This window comes from Pecten maximus, chromosome 11 (assembly GCF_902652985.1).
Source record: "Pecten maximus chromosome 11, xPecMax1.1, whole genome shotgun sequence".
Taxonomy (NCBI): domain Eukaryota; kingdom Metazoa; phylum Mollusca; class Bivalvia; order Pectinida; family Pectinidae; genus Pecten; species Pecten maximus.
The window spans coordinates 2,368,297-2,390,991 of NC_047025.1; the positions used below are offsets into that span (position 1 = coordinate 2,368,297).

The following is a 22,695-nucleotide window of genomic DNA, read 5'->3' on the forward strand; positions in this document are numbered from 1 at the left end:
TATTTATATCCGGATTTTTTTTTGGTTTTTTTTTTTACGTTTTACTGATTCGTTATGCTCTTTAATGATGTAATACATTGAATTAGAAATAAATATATTAATATATTATAGTAATGTGATATTTTTACAATACTATCATTTACTTTGCTGAATTCTTCTTAAGGAAAGTTTGTGTCCTGACACATGTTGTCGCTAGGTCGCTTAACTCACGCTTTTAGTAAGCCCGGAGCTTGTCTAAATTCTAAACGCACGTATCCTAGGATAGGACATAGAAGTCTTTGCAAAGCCTGGTCTGAATTCAACATAACTTACAAGGTCCGTCCTTTTTTGAATAAGCGAACAACAACTCTTAACCAATGCAACCGGGGGCCGCGAAAAATGAAAACGTCTCCGATCTATAATTAGAAGTTAATATCATATTATTAAACCCGGAACTGATTGACGATATCGAGGACAGCTTTAATCTAGGAAATTCCAGGAAGAGGTAGGCGGGTTGACGAACAAATATTTGGCACAACAGACGCAAGCTATATGCCTAAGGGTAAGGTGTTGTTTTGTATCGAATGTCCTGTCACAGGTGTCTCATTTATATATACAGTATATGTTATTATTTTATAAGACGAGTCGGGCACCTGTGGTCATTTATTGCCATCGGTGAATCATCACTGTTGTTAGGTTTGACATTTTCTCTAATAATAAATATTTTAACAATAATTAGACTATTAGCTATATGTGACGTTGGAATATATTAAGAGACTTATGACAGATGCCTAAAACTTCAAAAATCTTCTTCTCTACTCTCAGATATGGTGGAGTCAAACACTCTTTATAGATGAAAGGGTCTTGTGGTGCTTTACCAAAATTGTGAATTGCATGACCCTGGGGTCTCACGTTTGCCCCTGGGGAGGGGGTAAACTTTACTATAGTTTATATAGGGAAATCAAATTTTTGACTATTATTTGTTGGATTTGTATTGGAATTCATTCTAACTTGGTTCAAATGATCAGCATGGGATGACAGTTTGATGGTATGTACATGTTGGCCCTGGTTGACCCCCAGGGGCTGATGGGCGGGGCCAAAAAGGGTCAAATTGACTGAAATTTCAAAAATCTTCTTCTCTACTCTCAGATATGTTAGAATCAAATACTCTTCATAGATGGAAGGGTCTTCAGGTGCTTTACCAAAATTGTGAATTTCATGACCCTGGGGTCTCACGTTTTCCCCTGGGTAGGGGGTAAACTTTACTATAGTTTATATAGGGAAATCACATTTTTGACTATTATTTGTTGGATTTGTATTTGAATTCATTCTAACTTGGTTCAAATTATCAGCATGGGATTACAGTTTGATGTTATGTACATGTTGGCCCTGGTTGACCCCCAGGGGCTGGTGGTCGGGGCCAAAAAGGGTCAAATTGACTAAAACTTCAAAAATCTTCTTCTCTACTCTCAGATATGGTGGAGTCAAACACTCTTTATAGATGAAAGGGTCTTGTGGTGCTTTACCAAAATTGTGAATTGCATGACTCTGGGGTCTCACGTTTGCCCCTGGGGAGGGGGTAAACTTTACTATAGTTTATATAGGGAAATCAAATTTTTGACTATTATTTGTTGGATTTGTATTGGAATTCATTCTAACTTGGTTCAAATTATAAGCATGGGATGACAGTTTGATGGTATGTACATGTTGGCCCTGGTTGACCCCCAGGGGCTGATGGGCGGGACCAAAAAGGGTCAAATTGACTGAAATTTCAAAAATCTTCTTCTCTACTCTCAGATATGTTAGAATCAAATACTCTTCATAGATGGAAGGGTCTTATGGTGCTTTACCAAAATTGTGAATTTCATGACCCTGGGGTCTCACGTTTTCCCCTGGGTAGGGGGTAAACTTTACTATAGTTTATATAGGGAAATCCCATTTTGACTATTATTTGTTGGATTTGTATTTGAATTCATTCTAACTTTGTTCAAATTATCAGCATAGGATTACAGTTTGATGTTATTTACATGTTGGCCCTGGTTGACCCCCAGGGGCTTGTGGGCGGTGCCAAAAAGGGTCAAATTGACTGAAATTTCAAAACTCTTTCTCTACTCTCAGATATGTTAGAATCAAATACTCTTTATAGATGAAGGGGTCTTATGGTGCTTTACCAAAATTGTGAATTTCATGACCCTGGGGTCTCACGTTTGCCCCTGGTAGGGGGTAAACTTTACTATAGTTTATATAGGGAAATCACATTTTTGACTATTATTTGTTGGGTTTGTATTTGAATTCATTCTAACTTGGTTCAAATTATCAGCATGGGATTACAGTTTGATGTTATGTACATGTTGGCCCTGGTTGACCCCCAGGGGCTGGTGGTCGGGGCCAAAAAGGGTCAAATTGACTAAAACTTCAAAAATCTTCTTCTCTACTCTCAGATATGGTGGAGTCAAACACTCTTTATAGATGAAAGGGTCTTGTGGTGCTTTACCAAAATTGTGAATTGCATGACTCTGGGGTCTCACGTTTGCCCCTGGGGAGGGGGTAAACTTTACTATAGTTTATATAGGGAAATCAAATTTTTGACTATTATTTGTTGGATTTGTATTGGAATTCATTCTAACTTGGTTCAAATTATAAGTATGGGATGACAGTTTGATGGTATGTACATGTTGGCCCTGGTTGACCCCCAGGGGCTGATGGGCGGGACCAAAAAGGGTCAAATTGACTGAAATTTCAAAAATCTTCTTCTCTACTCTCAGATATGTTAGAATCAAATACTCTTCATAGATGGAAGGGTCTTATGGTGCTTTACCAAAATTGTGAATTTCATGACCCTGGGGTCTCACGTTTTCCCCTGGGTAGGGGGTAAACTTTACTATAGTTTATATAGGGAAATCCCATTTTGACTATTATTTGTTGGATTTGTATTTGAATTCATTCTAACTTGGTTCAAATTATCAGCATAGGATTACAGTTTGATGTTATGTACATGTTGGCCCTGGTTGACCCCCAGGGGCTGGTGGGCGGGGCCAAAAAGGGTCAAATTGACTGAAATTTCAAAAATCTTCTTCTCTACTATATGTAAGAATCAAATACTCTTCATAGACTGACCCCATTAGGACTGATGGGTGGGGCCAAAAAGGGTCAATTTAGTTGACCGAAATATTTCAAATCTCAGGTGACCGTTAAGGCCCTTTGGGCCTCTTGTTCAAGTACTGATCACAGGGGCTTGGCACGATTTTCCAAATGATAGTCTATATATATATGTATATAGTATCTATATACATATATATATGGACTATCATTTGGAAAATCATATCTATATACATATATATATGGACTATCATTTGGAAAATCGTGCCAAGCCCCTGTGGTACTGATGTAACAGATCTAGAGCACATGATTAATTAAATTTAAATCACTGCGTCCGCTAGGGATCGAACCCGGGACCTCTGGCTTACTAGTCCAGTTGAGTATTGTCTGCCTACAGCATATGTAGATAGTTTATACTAGGCCTAATTTACATGTTATTTACATAGAATGAAAACAATTAAGTTCTGAGTAAACAACCTCGGGGTACCCCACAGGTTTTATTTTAAGAGTCAGGATAATCAGCACTATTAAAACTGACAAACTCTTTTCTCTTTTTTTTTATTTAAGATTACTACTAGGTTTACCATAGATGTTTTAAAAAAATGCTTAAATTTGGAGTCAGTGCTGGAAAGGGTTGAAATTTGGGGTCAGTGCTGGAAAAGGGTTGAAATTTGGGGTCACTGCTGGAAAAGGGTTGAAATTTGGGGTCACTGCTGGTTGAATACTGGCCCATGGGAGTTTGTACCTATTTAATATTTATTGTTGCATATATACATGTCATATACCTTTTTGAGGGATTATTATTTCAATAGATTTTGGCCTAAAATAATGGAGATTTGTTGACGACTTGCATCATATATCTGCATTTTTGTTTTCAGAGTCAGACCCAATGCATGTATTTAAGATTATTAGCATAAAAACAGACAATATATCCCTGAGGAAATTGCATGGGGATTTTTTACTAGCTTGTAGGGGATTTTTATGACAATGGAAAAGCAACTCCACTAGGGAAATTCACCCTTAAACAGTAAAGAGATAGGGCTGGATTTAATCCTGGACTCCATTATATATCTGAATTTATTTCAATAATATTTAAAATTCAATTTGTTATTATTTATTCTTAGTTTAAGTACATGTGTACTATCTCTGGTGATGCATAGAGACGTGGTGTACAATGTAGTTCATATTAACTGTACGACTATAACTGGAATTTGATTTTTGTTTGTTTTAGATTTATCGTGACAGCCACAAGAAAATGTCTGAAAATATGGATGGAAGAGGGTATGTATATATATATATATAACCACTGCGCATGCTTGATGTATAAATGTATCGGGAAAAAAAGTTCACTTATGTTGATATTGACCTTCAGCCTTTAGTGAACAGCAGTCACATGACAAGTGGATTAATGTTACATATACAGTGTATGAAAGTATATATGAAAATTCCTTAGACAATATGTCTACAGAAAATTGAAATCCCATATAGCCCAAGTCATTTTTCCATAGACCCATTTTGTAAACATATTGTTGAAAGTAGCATATAACTGTCATGCAAACACTTGCATCATCAAGCAAATTATCAAATGGGTAAAACAAACTCTATTGTAAGCTCTGATTTCATATCATTTGTCAGAAAATATTGGAATGTTGTTTACATGAATTGTAATGTATGTCAGGACTCAAACTTTTCATAGCCAATGGGGCCAACACAGAGAAATTTTACATAGACCGACCAGGTTTTCTATAGCCTCTGGCCATCGGACCACCTTCACTTTCGAACACTGCATATATAACAAAGATCTAATATACTACAGATATAAAGATACACTACACATATGTATCATATACACTATGTGTTGTTGATCTGAAGGTTAAATATTTTAATTTCTTGTCACAGTTGTACTGTGTTGACTATTCAATAATATATGTACAATTCACATCCATATATATACATGTGTATATATTGCAATCCAGCAGATATTTATATCATGTAAATAGACAATTTTTCACTATCATCATGTCAGGGTTTCTGGCCTCCCATCACTACACAATTGATTTTTTTTTTTTTAAAGTGGATGTTGTGCAGTGGTATATTTAAGGATTAAACTGTCTTTTTTTGGTGGTTTATGGTCGATATAGATGCCAGAGCTTTGCAAACAAACATGTCATATTGTGCGCTAGCAGTTTAATGCTTATATTTACATTCTAGACATACATTGTATTCGTTTTGTTATTTTAGAAAATGAAAATTGAGTTCGCATAAAAAATACCAATATTCAGCGATTTCGTCAATGATTTCGTCAATGAGGTTCGACAAATAGAACAGCCACTTTTTTCAAAATTCAATTGTCACGTTCAGATTGGCAAACAAAAAAGTGCATTGAAATAATACGAAAAAAACACAGTCTGTTCAATTTTTTTTTATTATTAAGTCACCTGAGACGAAGTCTCAAGTGACCTATTCTAATCGCCTTTTGTCCGTCGTCGTGCGTCGTGCGTCATCCGTCGTCCGTCGTGCGTCCGTAAACATTTTACATTTTCGACTTCTTCTCCAAAACCACTTAACAAAATTCAATGAAATTTGGCAGAAAATTTCTATGGCTGAAGGTCAACCAAAATTGTGAATTATATGGTTCCCACCCCCCAGGGGCCTGAGGGGTGGGACCAAAAAGGGTCAAATTGACTAAAACTTCAAAAATCTTCTTCTCTACTCTCAGATATGGTGGAGTCAAACACTCTTTATAGATGAAAGGGTCTTCAGGTGCTTTACCAAAATTGTGAATTGCATGACCCTGGGGTCTCACGTTTGCCCCTGGGGAGGGGGTAAACTTTATTATAGTTTATATAGGGAAATCACATTTTTGACTATAATTTGTTGGATTTGTATTGGAATTCATTCTAACTTGTATCAAATTATCAGCATGGGATGACACTTTGATGGTATGTACATGTTGGCCCTAATTGACCCCCAGGGGCTGGTGGGCGGGGCCAAAAAGGGTCAAATTGACTAAAATTTCAAAAATCTTCTTCTCTACTCTCAGATATGGTAGAATCAAATACTCTTCGTAGATGGAAGGGTCTTAAGGTGCTTTACCAAAATTGTGAATTTCATGACCCTTGGGTCTCACGTTTGCCCCTGGGGAGGGGGTAAACTTTACTATAGTTTATATAGGGAAATCACATTTTTGACTATTATTTGTTGGATTTCTATTGGAATTCATTCTAACTTGTATCAAATTATCAGCATGGGATGACAGTTTGATGGTATGTACATGTTGGCCCTGGTTGACCCCCAGGGGGTGGTGGGCGGGGCCAAAAAGGGTCAAATTGACTGAAATTTCAAAAATCTTCTTCTCTACTCTCAGATATGGTAGAATCAAATACTCTTCATAGATGGAAGGATCTTAAGGTGCTTTACCAAATTTGTGAATTTCATGACCCTGGGGTCTCATGTTTGCCCCTGGGGAGGGGGTAAACTTTACTATAGTTTATATAGGGAAATCACATTTTTGACTATTATTTGTTAGCTCACCTGCCCGAAGGGCAAGTGAGCTTATGCCGTGGTGCGGCGTCCGTCGTCCGTCCGTCCGTCCGGCGTCAACTTTTTCATTCAAACAACTTCTTCTCAATAACCAAAAGGCCCAGGAACTTGATATTGGGCTTGTAGCATGCTGGGGTGAAGGGCTACAAAGTTTGTTCAAATAAATGACCTTGGCCTTCATTCAAGGTCACATGGGTCAAATAGGCTATAATCTTCAAACAACTTCTTCTCAATAACCAAGAGGCCCAGGGACTTGATATTGGGCCTGTAGCATGCTGGGGTGAAGGGCTACAAAGTTTATTCAAATAAATGACCTTGACCGTCATTCAAGGTCACGTGGGTCAAATAGGCTATAATCTTCAAATGACTTCTTCTCAATAACCAAGAGGCCCAGGGACTTGATATTAGGGGTGAAGCATGCTGGGGTGAAGGGCTACAAAGTTTGTTCAAATAAATGACCTTGACCTTCATTCCAGGTCACATGGGTCAAATAGGCTATAATCTTCAAACGACTTCTTCTCAATAACCAAGAGGCCCAGGGACTTGATATTGGGCTTGTAGCATGCTGGGGTGAAGGGCTACAAAGTTTGTTCAAATAAATGACCTTGAACTTCATTCAAGGTCACATGGGTCAAATAGGCTATAATCTTCAAACGACTTCTTCTCAATAACCAAGAGGCCCAGGGACTTGATATTGAGCCTGTAGCATGCTGGGGTGAAGGGCTACAAAGTTTGTTCAAATAAATGACCTTGACCTTCATTCAAGGTCACATGGGTCAAATAGGCTATAATCTTCAAACAACTTCTTCTCAATAACCAAGAGGCCCAGGGACTTGATATTGGGCCTGTAGCATGCTGGGATGAAGGGCTACAAAGTTTGTTCAAACAAATGACCTTGACCGTCATTCAAGGTCACATGGGTCAAATAGGCTATAATCTTCCAATGACTTCTTCTCAATAACCAAGAGGCCTAGGCACTTGATATTAGGGGTGAAGCATGCTGGGGTGAAGGGCTACAAAGTTTGTTCAAATAAATTACCTTGACCTTCATTCCAGGTCACATGGGTCAAATAGGCTATAATCTTCAAACGACTTCTCAATAACCAAGAGGCCCAGGGACTTGATATTGGGCTTGTAGCATGCTGGGGTGAAGGGCTACAAAGTTTGTTCAAATAAATGACCTTGAACTTCATTCAAGGTCACATGGGTCAAATAGGCTATAATCTTCAAACGACTTCTTCTCAATAACCAAGAGGCCCAGGGACTTGATATTTGGCCTGTAGCATGCTGGGGTGAAGGGCTACAAAGTTTGTTCAAATAAATGACCTTGACCTACATTCAAGGTCACAGGGGTGAAATCGGCTTTAATCTGTAAACAATAATTTTGCGATAGCCAAGAGCCTCCAAGACCTGATATTAGGATAATAGAATGCTGGAAAGAAGTACTAGAAAATTTTCAATATGAATAAAACTAGCTTACAATGATATATGAAAAAAGAGGTTATCAACATAGTATCTTTAGAAATGACCTCAATCAACTTCAAAGTTGCTGTAGAGCCAGGTGAGCGATACAGGCCCATTGGGTCTCTTGTTGGATTTCTATTGGAATTCATTCTAACTTGGTTCAAATTATCAGCATGGGATGACAGTTTGATGGTATGTACATGTTGGCCCTGGTTGACCCCCCGGGGCTGGTGGGCGGGGCCAAAAAGGGTAAAATTGACTGAAATTTCAAAAATCTTCTTCTCTACTCTCAGATATGTTAGAATCAAATACTCTTCGTAGATGGAAGGCTCTTCAGGTGCTTTACCAAAATTGTGAATTTCATGCCCTGGGGTCTCACGTTTGCCCCTGGGGAGGGGGTAAACTTTACTATAGTTTATATAGGGAAATCACATTTTTGACTATTATTTGTTGGATTTGTATTGGAATTCATTCTAACTTGGTTCAAATTATCAGCATGGGATTACAGTTTGATGTTATGTACATGTTGGCCCTGGTTGACCCCCAGGGGCTGTTGGGCGGGGCCAAAAAGGGTCAAATTGACTGAAATTTCAAAGATCTTCTTCTCTACTGTCAGATATGTTAGAATCAAATACTCTTCATAGATGGAAGGCTCTTCAGGTGCTTTACCAAAATTGTGAATTTCATGACCCTGGGGTCTCACGTTTGCCCCTGGGGAGGGGGTAAACTTTACTATAGTTTATATAGGGAAATCACATTTTTGACTATTATTTGTTGGATTTGTATTGGAATTCATTCTAACTTGGTTCAAATTATCAGCATGGGATTACAGTTTGATGTTATTACATGTTGGCCCTGGTTGACCCCCAGGGGCTGGTGGGCGGGGCCAAAAAGGGTCAAATTAACTAAAATTTCAAAAATCTTCTTCCCTACTCTCAGATATGGTAGAATCAAATACTCTTCATAGATGGAAGGGTCTTAAGGTGCTTTGGCAAAATTGTGAATTTCATGACCCTGGGGTCTCACGTTTGCACCTGGGGAGGGGGTAAACTTTACTATAGTTTATATAGGGAAATCACATTTTTGACTATTATTTGTTGGATTTGTATTGGAATTCATTCTAACTTGGTTCAAATTATCAGCATGGGATTACAGTTTGGTGTTATGTACATGTTGGCCCTGGTTGACCCCCAGGGGCTGGTGGGCGGGGCCAAAAAGGGTCAAATTGACTGAAATTTCAAAAATCTTCTTATCTACTATATGTTAGAATCAAATACTCTTCATAGACTGACCCCATTAGGACTGATGGGTGGGGCCAAAAAGGGTCAATTTAGTTGGCCGAAATATTTCAAATCTCAGGTGACCGTTAAGGCCCTTTGGGCCTATTGTTTGTGTAACAATAAAAATGTCTTTTTGATACTTTTTAATTAACATAAAAAAACGATTTACATTAGTTACAAGTAGTCCGGTGGGTGAATATATTCATGTGCGGCATGGATTGATGTCATGTTTTGGGTGTCAATTATGGTCACATAGACTGCAAATCTTTTTACTTAGTTTATATCGTGGCTTTGCCACCAAAATGTAAATGTATGCTGCAGGTATTTCTTATATATATGTGCCGTAGATCATGAGTTTGAGGTCTTGTCAGGACATGAGTCATAAAATTGTCCTATGTCATTGGTCATTTTCTCAAAACAATCTTAAATGATAGAATATATACCCTAATAATGATATCATGGGAGATTGTAGTTTGTCATAATTGCAATTAAAATCGGGAAACTACCAACAATTACACAGAAACTTTAATGCAGTGCTTACAAAGAGCTTATCTACAATTACACAGAAACTTTAATGCAGTGCTTACAAAGTGCATATATACAATTACACGGAAACTTTAATGCAGTGCTTACAAAGAGCTTATATACAATTACACGGAATCTTTAATGCAGTGCTTATATACAATTACACAGAATCTTTAATGCAGTGCTTACAAAGAGCTTATATACAATTACACATAATCTTTAATGCAGTGCTTACAAAGTGCTTATATACAATTACACTGAAACTTTAATGCAGTGCTTACAAGGAGCGTATCTACAATTACACAGAAACTTTAATGCAGTGCTTACAAAGAGCTGATATACAATTACACATAAACTTTAATGCAGTGCTTACAAAAAGCTTATATACAGTTACACAGAATCTTTAATGCAGTGCTTACAGAGTGCTTATATACAATTACACGGAAACTTTAATGCAGTGCTTACAAAGAGCGTATCTACAATTACACAGAAACTTTAATGCAGTGCTTACAGAGTGCTTATATACAATTACACAGAAACTTTAATGCAGTGCTTACAAAGAGCATATCTACAATTACACAGAAACTTTAATGCAGTGCTTACAAAGTGCATATATACAATTATGAGGAAACGTTAATGCAGTGCTTACAAAGAGCTTACATACTGTTTATGTACATTGGACCTCACATGCACAATCTTCACTTGCTTTCACTTGGTCGACCTGGGGGAGCACTGCTTTGAAAACCATCAAATTAACCTGAATAATCATACATTTTTTTAATGACCAGTCGAAATGCTTCTTTTTAAACGGAAACATTTTTCTGCTGGAGTATAGAAATGGCATACCATTTAGTCTGGATGGCCATGCCCATGTGTTTGCAAGCATGGTTTGTGTATCTGCAATCTTGCCAAACAAATCAAAGAACACATTAATTAATGTTTCTGATTGGTCAGATTTTCCAGAAAAAAAATCTTAATCCTGACCAATCAGATTAGGGTCATGAGTAATTCATGAATTCAACACGTTTTGTGTGAATACTCCCATGGAATCTATCGATCAGAGTTAGGGCCGAAAGACAGATAATGTTGGTACTGGTGGTGATTCCAGTGTTTTGGGAAGTGAACCTCAATATAATCCCTGGAGAAGTGAGAATAGCATTCTCTAGACAGAAAATTCTATATATAGATTAATGATCCCTACTTTTCTATTTTTTTACAGTGATTGCCCGCCTCAACAAACAAGAGAAGAATTTGATTCAAAGACCTACTCTGAAAATGTAAAGTTTGTAGGCAGAGCACTGGTAGTAAACAACGATCAATTCAGAGGTTCAGGAAATAATCCCAGTCCAGAACGTAGAGGCTCTACGATAGATTTTGATGCAGTCATAGCATTGTTGAAGGATTTGGGATTTGCAGAAAGTCATATTGAATCTCATCAAAACTTGACAAAAGGTCAACTGAAAGAAATAATTGAGGAAGGTAAAATTAATGAAAACTTAATTTTTCTCTCCAGTTTTTAGCCCACCATCAATCATCAGAAATATATATATATGGTGGTCTGTTCAAATCAACATTCTTCTGTATTGGTCTTTAGCTATCTGTAAACAAGGAAGGTTATTTACTTGTTATTGTTTATCACTTCTTCCGAATACTGTATACCTGGTAATTTTCGCCCGTTTAATTTTCGCCATTTTCGCCTTTTGATGATAGGGTTAATTTAATTAAGATGACGGCGAAAATTTCAAGCTCAGTTGCAGGATTTACAAGCTATCGTACATAGGCTACTTGTAGTCGGATCCAAAACATACCCTCGTACTTTTCATGTGTGTTACACTGTATATCCTATACAATTACAAGTAACAAGTGTTATATATTTACACTACAGTAAGTTTATAAAGTAGGTTATTGTTTTATTCCAATCTATGCATGTGAAATAAAATCTAGATCTAAATCTAGGCCTTGGAATTTTGCGATATAACGTGGAGTTAAATAAAAAATATTGGCTATAAGACAACGTACTAGGTTTAGTATATTTGATTTAAAACAAAAGCCATAAATACTAAGTTACATTTAAAATCCAATCATTTTTTTTAATGATGCACACAAATAGGTCTCTGCCATTGTGAAGACTGATTTTATGAGTTCAACTTCGCTTGTGGCTTTAATTGATGACAAATAAACAAAAGAAAACACTGGTCAGTAGACTTCTAATTAGTCACGGCTCGGTGAACTTACCACTCATCGTGTTTGCTTAAAATCGACCGTGCATACCTAATACTATTTGAATCAATATAGGCTAAAAGTAAATCTGAACACAGGTAAACGTTGTATATTTCACACCTGATTACATTTCACACCTCAGCGGGATATGCAAAGGAAAGAAAATGGGGGAACTGGATAAATCCCGAGCGTTCCGAGTGCAATTGTATTGATAATTCCGAACGGAATTTTCCGATTGTGAACGAAGAAAATACATTTCTTACAAGAAGTTTAGGGCAAAATTAAAACGGGGCGAATATCTTTTGTGTTGCTCAAGGGCGAAAATAACCTGGGGCGAAAAATACCAGATATACAGTAACTGAAGGGATCATCCCAAACTTGATGTGTATGTTCTTTTCAGATTCTACATACATATGTATATAGTTAGCGGTATTCTGGTTATAATTATGTCCGTTTAAATTATGAGCCTGTTCAGGATATCATTTAGCCTGAGTGCCCTATATCTGTCATCCGAAAACAAATCTTGATATGTCATGATATTTGCCTACAAAGTTCCTGGGATGAAGCCCTGCAATTAAGGTTTGTGGAAAGAATTGACCTTGACCCATATTCAAGGTCAAATGTGTAAATTTTGTTAAAAAATCCAAATGACATTTGGCTGGTTGGTTCTTGACATGGAGCATTTTTTTATACCAACAATAATTGTCTACCGATCATCAGATGGTGGGCAATTCAAATCGCCCTGCGTCCGTGGTCCGTCCGTCCCTCCATCCGTAAACAATTCTTGTTATTGCTATTTCTCAGAAAGTATATAGTATATAGGTTTCCCTTGGTGCCTAGTTATGCATATTGCGTTTTGAGACCAATCTGAAAACAACATGGCCGACAGGCAGCCATCTTGGATTTTGACAATTGAAGTTTGTTATCGCTATTTCTCAAAAAGCACTGAAGGGATCTTTCCAAATTTCATATGTAGGTTCCTCTTGTTGTATAACACATTGCATAGTAATTTCCAAGAGGACAACATATTTGTGATTTTTTTCTAAGATCCTATGAGTTTAAATTGATACATCTCATAAAGGACTGAATGGATTTTGATCAAATTTGGTGAGAAGTATCTTTGTAGCAAGAGGATCAAATTTTGCATCTCAGTTTGAGTATCTGTAGCTACAGATCAAGTTTGAGTTTTAGGGTTTTACAGTTATAAGGTCACTTGAGAGGAGGGTCAGTAAGGGACATATATTCCTTTAGCAGTACCAAGCATGCAATTCAAGTTGATACATGATTAAATTCATCATTTTTGAGAACAAGGTCAAAGTTCAGTTTGTAATATTTTGTATATTTTTAGCTGCCGGTTATGAATACAATGATTTTGGATGTTTTGTTTGTGTGATAATGTCATTTGGTGAGCCGGGGATCATTATCTGTCCTGGAGAAGACGGCAAGGAGGACGAACGCTGTGAAATCAAGGACATACAGGCACCATTCACTGGAGACAAATGCTCAAAATTAGCAACAAAACCAAAGATTTATTTCATCATGGTAAAGTTAGCAGTTCCATTAAAATGTATAACAAAGTACCGGTATATATAGTGTATGCTCTGTTAAGTAACTGTAGGGTGCCATGCTTAGTGTGTCCTTGTAACGTTATAAGTTCATGCTACATCTCTTAACTATGTGACAACATATATAAATATATGGTAATGCCTTAAGTGGTGAGAAAAAATCAAGGAATTTATAAGCTACATACTATATGATAATGTTGCTCCCCGCATTTCACCAAAATACAATTCGGTATATACAGTAAAGTGATTATTGAGGTCTGGGATTGATGTCTTGGCAAAGTTATTTTTACCTTTTTTTTTCTTCTTTCTTTCTTTCTTTTTTTTTTTCCAAATTTCCAATTTTGACCATTTTGCGCCTCCCTCAGTGATAAGCATAATATTTTACAGGAAGGTACGTTAAGGCTAGTTGCATGTCGTATTCTAATCAAAACAGATTTTTTTTGTGAGATTGCTCATAGGAATTTAAGGGGTCCAAAATATAGTTCACAGGGTGTAAATTTAATATTTAATTTTTCAAAGATAATAGTTTTTAGCCCACAATCATCAGATGGTGGGCTATTCAAATCGCCCTGCGTCCGTGGTCCGTGGTCCGTCCGTCCCTCCGTCCGTAAACAATTCTTGTTATCGATATTTCTCAGAAAGAACTGAAGGGATCTTTCTCAAATTTCATATGAAGGTTCCCCTTGGTGCCTAGTTATGCATATTGCGTTTTGAGACTAATCGGATAACAACATGGCCGACAGGCAGCCATCTTGGATTTTGACAATTGAAGTTTGTTATTGCTATTTCTGAGAAAGTGCTGAAGGGATCTTTCTCAAATTTCATATGAAGGTTTCCCTTGGTGCCTAGTTATGCATATTGCGTTTTGAGACCAATCTGAAAACAACATGGCCGACAGACAGCCATCTTGGATTTTGACAATTGAAGTTTGTTGTCGCTATTTCTGAAAAAGTACTGAAGGGATCTTTCTCAAATTTCACATGTAGGTTTCCCTTGGTGCCTAGTTATGCATGTTGCGTTTTGAGACCAATCTGAAAACAACATGGCCGACAGGCAGTCATCTTGGATTTTGACAATTGAAGTTTGTTATCACTATTTCTGAAAAAGTATTTAAGGGATCTTTCTCAAATTTCATATGGAGGTTCTTCTTGGTGCCTCGTTATGCTTATTGCATTTTGAGATCAATTGGAAAACAACATGGCCGACAGGCAGCCATCTTGGATTTTGACAATTGAAGTTTGTTATCGCTATTTCTGAGAAAGTACTAAAGGGGTCTTTCTCAAATTTCATATGGAGGTTCTTCTTGGTGCCTCGTTATGCTTATTGCATTTTGAGATCAATTGGAAAACAATATGGCCGACAGACCGGCATCTTGGATTTTGACAATTGAAGTTTGTTATCTCTATTTCTCAAAGTACTGAAGGGATCTTTCTCAAATTTCATAAGTAGGTTCCCCTTGGTCCCTTGTATTGCATTTTTGGACCAGTCTGTCCTGAAAACAACCTGGCAAACAAACAGCCATTATCGTTAAATCTCAAATTTCTTATATAGCTAGGATTCCCTTGTTTGAAAAGTACTGGAGGGATGTCTCAATTTGCACAGATAAGTAAAATGAAGGGAAAAGTAGAGAAAAGATCAATCTGACATAGAACCTATAAAGATCATTCAATGGTGGGCACCAAGATCCCTCTGGGATCTCTGGTAGCACACCACAGTAAGACAGCCTGGCCATGGGCAATTTTTTTGTTAAGCAAATAACTCCTGTATTATGATATGTATAAAAAATGAAAAAATAAATGTACACTATAATTGGTATATCCAGTATGAAGTAGTACATACAGGCTTCACATTTATTAAAACAAAAATCAATAAATTGGTTCCGGATTTTAAATATCCGGATTTTCCGAACGCGTGTTTACACAGGAAATTTAGTTTCGCCTACAGCGCAAAATGGAAGCCCACAGAAAAGGTAAGATAGCGGAAAAACTTAATTTACAACATATGTCCAAACAAGATTAATTCTGTCTTTGGGATAGAGATATTTAATTTTAAATAGGTTTCAGAAAAAAAATTGTGTAGAGAATTGTGCCATTTTGGGTCAAATATCATAATATTTTGCAATTTTTGAGAATTTTTTAAGCTGTTACCATGGTATTCACAGCTCTAAAAATCACAGAAAATATCAGTTTACTTATCCTTCAGAGCTCTATTAAAATTGCAAATGTTGTACAGATTTCAAATATATATACTTTATTAGAGGTTATATGTAAGGTTAACTGGCAATGTTTACATATCTAAAGCATGTGCCATATTTTTCAGAATTTGGCATTTTTACTGTACACTGCTACCTTATAAGGGCTGAAAAATGTTATTTTTTGGAAATTGTGCTTAATTATGCTTGATTAAGCTTCATTTTAGTTCATTATTGCTCAAAAATGCATAAAAACAATTTAAAACTTGTTTATTATCAGGCTTGTCATATTAGAGGAATCAAGGGAGGTAACTCGCATATTTACCCATTTTAAGGGTGGGTTAATTAAGCATAATGTTAATGAGTCAGTGTAAATTGAAAAGATATTCTATGTTTTATAACAAACCCAAAATAACTTATTGGGTATCTAACAAACCATATAGACCCAATTCTGGTTTGTTTTACCTGATTTATTACCCCGTATCCATGGAAACTATTACAGTAAGTGTTATTTTTTGAAATATTTGGTGAAACCATTATTTTCAATTTATTTATACATTGGTAAGCATGTAATTTCAATTGATGGAGTGTACGGTTGATACAATATTGTCAATTATTGTCACTTCCTTCGGTAAAGCAGAAAAAATAGCATTTTCCGCATAAAATGGGATCAGCGGACACTTTCATATGATCATTGGTACATATCTGAATTACCGGGGTGGAAACAGATGACTGTGATGTCATAGGCATGACATTTTGAAATCTTGGATGTCATGTCATGATTTATCAGTTAGAATATTGCATGTGTTGCTAAGCTGAGGTTTGGAAAGGAATTTGGTTATTTATTATGACACCATTAAGTATTTATGACGTCATAGATACCATCTGATGACGTCATAGTTACTGATGACGTCATGGTAACTATGACGTCATATTACAAGGCTAAATTTGATAGTTGTATAGTATTTTTTGCTTGATTACATGCACAGAGACTCAAAGTACCACATTCAACTCAAAACACAACTTTATTCAAGAGATATACAGAATTATGGGAGTTTTCATCTTTAAAATTACCTCCCCTTATTACTGGATTGGGAGAAAAAGTTGTCAAAATACACCTCTCAGGGAAATCAGCAATACTCGGTGACTATTAAAGATACACAGAAACCCGATATGTCATTTTGTTCGTCGGAACATATTCTAGACATTCATGGGGTTTTTAGTAAAATTAGAATTAACGAAAGTGATGTATAAGGTAGCACACCACAGTAAGACAGCCTGGCCATGGGCAATTTTTTTGTTAAGCAAATAACTCCTGTATTATGATATGTATAAAAAATGAAAAAATAAATGTACACTATAATTGGTATATCCAGTATGAAGTAGTACATACAGGCTTCACATTTATTAAAACAAAAATCAATAAATTGGTTCCGGATTTTAAATATCCGGATTTTCCGAACGCGTGTTTACACAGGAAATTTAGTTTCGCCTACAGCGCAAAATGGAAGCCCACAGAAAAGGTAAGATAGCGGAAAAACTTAATTTACAACATATGTCCAAACAAGATTAGTTCTGTCTTTGGGATAGAGATATTTAATTTTAAATAGGTTTCAGAAAAAAAATTGTGTAGAGAATTGTGCCATTTTGGGTCAAATATCATAATATTTTGCAATTTTTGAGAATTTTTTAAGCTGTTACCATGGTATTCACAGCTCTAAAAATCACAGAAAATATCAGTTTACTTATCCTTCAGAGCTCTATTAAAATTGCAAATGTTGTACAGATTTCAAATATATATACTTTATTAGAGGTTATATGTAAGGTTAACTGGCAATGTTTACATATCTAAAGCATGTGCCATATTTTTCAGAATTTGGCATTTTTACTGTACACTGCTACCTCTTGTTGTTTCTGTTAGATAAATGTCAAATTTAAGAAAATCAGGTGAAACAAATGTCAAAAACTGACTGTCACGGTGATCTTTTTTTATTTCTTGTCCGTTTTGTTTTTATCTTTAAGAATGACAGGAATTGGTCAATATATGTTTTGAACAATTGATGGGAGTGGGGGCAGCTCAAATCCTTTTTGATATATTATATGTGAGAGTATTTACAAAGACATATTACAGAAATTGGGTGATTTTATAGTAAGATCAATTAATTTTGGCTATCACTCAGGGCAACTCTCTATAACTCAAAGACAGGGAATAATTAGCTGTATTCCAAAAGCAGACAAATCTAGGCATTTCATTAAAAATTGGAGACCTATATCACTATTGAATATTGTTTACAAAATAGCATCTGGTACTATTGCAAATAGGATAAAATCTGTTCTCGATAAATTAATAAATGATGATCAAACTGGTTTTATTGCAGGTCGTTACATAGGGGTAAATACAAGATTAATATATGATATTATGCATTTTACTGAGGAAAATGATATTCCAGGCATGCTTCTGATGATTGATTTCGAAAAGGCATTTGATTCAGTGTCTTGGGTATTTATTGAAAAAGTATTGTCCCTTTTTGGTTTTGGTAATAGTATTGTTAATTGGTTTAAAACTTTACATAATAACGTCCAGTCAGCAATTAATCAGGGTGGTAATCTATCTTCTTTCTTCAACATTGGAAGGGGCTGCCGACAGGGGGATCCCATTGCGCCTTATCTGTTTATACTATGTGCAGAGATTTTGGCTGTGAAATTACGAAATAATAAAAATATCACAGGTATTAATGTTCAGAATTGCCCTATCTTATTATCACAGTATGCTGATGACACCTGCCTTATATTGGATGGATCTGAGAAATCACTTAAGGAATCAGTTAAAGAACTAAATGGATTTGCAAAAATTTCCGGATTGAAAATGAATATTGGTAAAACTCAAGTGATATGGATCGGTAGCAAAAAATATAGTGAAGATTCTTTTCTGCCTGAACTAAATTTACAGTGGGGTAAGGAAAAATTCACTCTGTTAGGAATCGAATTCAGTGTAAATCTCCATCATATTCCAAAACTAAACTTTGACAAAAAACTAACTCGATTAAAATCCCTGATAAAAGTTTGGAAGAGAAGATCATTAACACCTATTGGAAAAATTAATGTAATAAAATCTTTACTTATATCTCAATTCAACCATCTTTTTATATCATTACCTAACCCAGATACTAAATTTGTAAACAAACTCAATTCAATATTATTTGAATATTTATGGAATGGGAAAACAGACAAAGTAAAAAGAGGTGTTATAATTCAAAGCTTTGTTGACGGTGGATTGAAGATGATAAACATTAATGATTTTATTAACTCTCTCAACTTAACCTGGATTAGAAGACTTTATCAGAAGAGTGAGAAATGGCAGGTAATACTTAAGACATTTATTGATACAAATCTTCTTTCAAGTTGTGGTCCAGAATATATTAAAGTATGTGAAGAGAAATGTAATAACAAGTTTTGGAGTCTTGGTATTTATTGTGTGTAAAATACTGTGAAAAAACCTTTCCGGGAAATGTGTTGTTAGCTCCTATTTGGTACAACAGTAAAATCAAGGTAGACAGAAAAGTGATATTTTATAAAAACTACTACAAGAAAGGCATTTTGATTATAAATGATTTGATAAAAGATGTTGAAGCAGGTTTATTCTTCTCATACAATGAATTTATCCAGCTATACCAAGTGAATACAAATTTTTTACAATATCGAGGTCTAATATCTGCTATTAAGGATTTTTTTTCTACATACAATACACATGGTCAAGAAATTTCCTACCCATATATACCAATAAATCTACAACTTATTCTAAGGGAAAGTAAAGGGTCAAAAACTTTCTATTCTTTTATGATTAAATCAAATATTATACCATCTGGCACTAGGAAATGGAACATAATTTTTGACAACATAGACAATCTGACATGGAGTAAAATCTACAAAACGCCTTTCGCTGTTACAAGAAATACAAAATTACAGTGGTTTCAGTTCAGAGTAATCCATCATATTCTCACAACTAACTCTTTCCTGTTTAAAATTAGAATGGTTATCTCCCCTCTTTGTGCTTTGTGCAATACTGAAACAGAGACAATTACTCATTTACTGTGGGAATGTGAAGAAGTACAAAGATTATTGGAAAGTTTTGACACATTATTAGAAGCTCTTTTGATCCCATTTTCAGTGAATAAGAAATCTTTTCTTTTTGGCATTCTGCATGAAAATTACCTTCCCAGTAATAGAGTAGATAATGAAATTATAATTACTTTTAAACAATATATTTATAGAACTAGATGCTTACACAATTCATTAAACATTATTGCTCTTGTCAATATTATAAAAGATAATTACATGATTCAAAAATACATTGCAATTGGCAAAGGTGAAACAGCTAAATGTAAATTTGAAATTGAGTGGAGGAAATGGGATAAATTAGTTAAACTATAATGTGTCATACTTTATTTTATCCATTGTTATATATTTCATTTTATATCCTTTTGTCATTTTCTTAGTTCGACAGTTTTTTTCTCATTGGCCGGGACCGGGAAAAATGCTTTTAAATTATTATATATTCCAGTATTGTTTGTTGCCTACATAGAGTTCCTCCATCTCGCCCAAACCTTTTCCTTCTTTTAGTTTCTCTTTCTCTCTTATACTTTCTCTCCTTTATCTTTTGTGATTACAGTCCTCTTTCTTAGTATAATCTCTAGTCACTTCCTCGTCTTTCTTTTTTTTTACAAAATCAATGCAATGTACTTAATCATGACGTCACTTCGTTTTTCCCTATTGAAAGATAACAAAATACTGAAATTTCGATCCATTAATGTCTGTATGTTGTAACTTGTAAAATTTGCTGGTAAAAAGTGTCTGTGTAGGTAAGGTATTCGTATGTAAACAATCTTGATTGTGAAAATATACATGCTTATATCAATGTGTGTGAGGGTGTGTGGTGTGTGAGGGTGTTTTGTGGGGGTGGGGTGGGGGGGGGGGAGGGGGGGGGGGGGGTGCGTGTTCGAATATACATGCTATACATGCTTTTTGAAATATATATATAGGGGTACAGGCATGGGAGGGTGGGTCTGTGTGTGTCTGGTATATGTGTGTATGATGCTGTTTCATGTGTGTACTTCAATATAGCTTGTGTGAGCTGGGTGTTTTGTGTGTGTGTGAATTAGATGATTTGTAAGTATTTTGTTTCTATATTTCATGTATATGTGCACGTGTGAGCAAGCATAATATGAAAACATAATGTATATTGCATTGAAAAACTGAATAAAAAGATAATTACAAAAAAAAATATTACAGAAATATCCAGGTGATCGAGCAATACAGGCCCTCTGGGTCTCTTGCATGGCTATTGTTATGTTTGTGTAACTATAGTAAAAACATGTCTACAGGAAAACTTGGTTTCATATTTATGTTGGTGTTATGGTTATCGATAAAATTTTTGGGTTCATTTCAATGATGTTTTCTTTATTTACAGGGAAACAGTAACTATCTGGAAAAACATGGAAGGGACGGGCGTGATGAGGAAAAGCCCTCAATAAAGCTGGAAACAAAAAAAATACCCCGAGAGTGTAACTTCATCACTCAATTCTCAGAAGGAACTGATCAGGGTAAGATATTGTTCATATATAAACCAAAAGGACACCCAATTACCTTTCAAGATTAATTTTTCTCCCATACTTCACAGGGTTATCCGGCCATTGCTAGGGAAAAGATTAACTAATCTTACACGGGGTAGGTAAAGACAGCTGGCACGCGCTATATAACGCTGTAACAATAACGTAACGTCATCATTTTACGTTGAGTAACCAAGTCGCAAATGATGACGTCATCAATTTCGACGCACATTCCAAGGAGCATTGATGATGGTGCAATGAAAAACTTTCATAAAAACTTAGTTTGATTGCAAGAATGTGAGAAAAATAATCAATCATGGGTCTGTTCCGCGAACAAGGATATCTCAACCCTCGTGTAAGAGTTGGCTGGCCAGCACTCGGCAAGTCTCGTGCTGACTGGCCAAACTCTTACACTCGAGCTGAGATATCCTTGTTCGTGGAACAGACCCATGATAGATTCTATTATACCCCCGCAAAGAAGTTAGGGGGTATACTGGAATCAGGTTGTCTGTCCGTCTGTCTGTCTGTAGACACATTTTGTAACTGGTCACTATAAACAGGTTTTCCGTTAAGAACCATAACTTTAAGTTTGTCCGGACAACTCCTCCTAAACCGAAGAACCGATTTCAATGAAACTTTACACAAATATAGAGGACCATGTGTAGATGTGCCTACTGCTTTGTTTTTCTCAAAAGTATGGTTGCTATGGCAACTGGTCACTATAAACAGGTTTTCCCATAAGAACCATAACTTTAAGTTTGTCCGGACAACTCCTCCTAAACTGAAGGACCAATTTCAATGAAACTTCACACAAATATAGAGGACCATGTGTAGATGTGCCTACCTCTTTGTTTTTCTCAAAATTATTGTTGCTATTGCAAGTGGTCACTATATTACTGGGTTATCTTATTAGTTAGCCTCTATTTAACAGTTCCAATTCACCATTGACTTGTGCAGATTGCGGGGGTGTTAGTCAGCCATCCTGGTGACAGTTCTAATTAATCATCTTCCCCATGAAGTATTAATTACTCACTCACTTTCTAATAGTGATGCTTAATGACACATGCATGTGAAATTGTGTCAATGGATTGGTTGAGCTTTAATTTAAAGGGGCATTCCTTTGTTTGAATAAAGTTTAGGTTGTCAAAATTAATTTTTTCTGGAAAAAATACTACTGGAAAAAATGTATTTTTTACAAGTAGTAAAAGTTATAATCTTTACAT

General features: G+C 35.8%; 1 protein-coding gene across 2 annotated transcripts; it reads left to right on the plus strand.

The window, feature by feature from the left end:
* Positions 1–218: 218 nt before the first annotated feature.
* LOC117337756 (caspase-8-like) lies at positions 219–21,700 on the plus strand. 2 transcript variants are annotated; one of them, XM_033898864.1, is made up of 5 exons: positions 219–484; positions 4,310–4,359; positions 11,110–11,369; positions 13,459–13,652; positions 21,334–21,696. In XM_033898864.1, the coding sequence occupies exons 2-5, from the start codon at positions 4,334–4,336 to the stop codon at positions 21,520–21,522; spliced, it is 669 nt and encodes a 222-aa protein (XP_033754755.1). In that variant the 5' UTR covers positions 219–484; positions 4,310–4,333; the 3' UTR covers positions 21,523–21,696. The 2 variants fall into 2 exon arrangements, with proteins under 2 accessions (XP_033754755.1, XP_033754756.1); XM_033898865.1 differs by having other exon boundaries at positions 470–541; positions 21,334–21,700.
* The last annotated feature ends 995 nt before the right edge of the window (positions 21,701–22,695 follow it).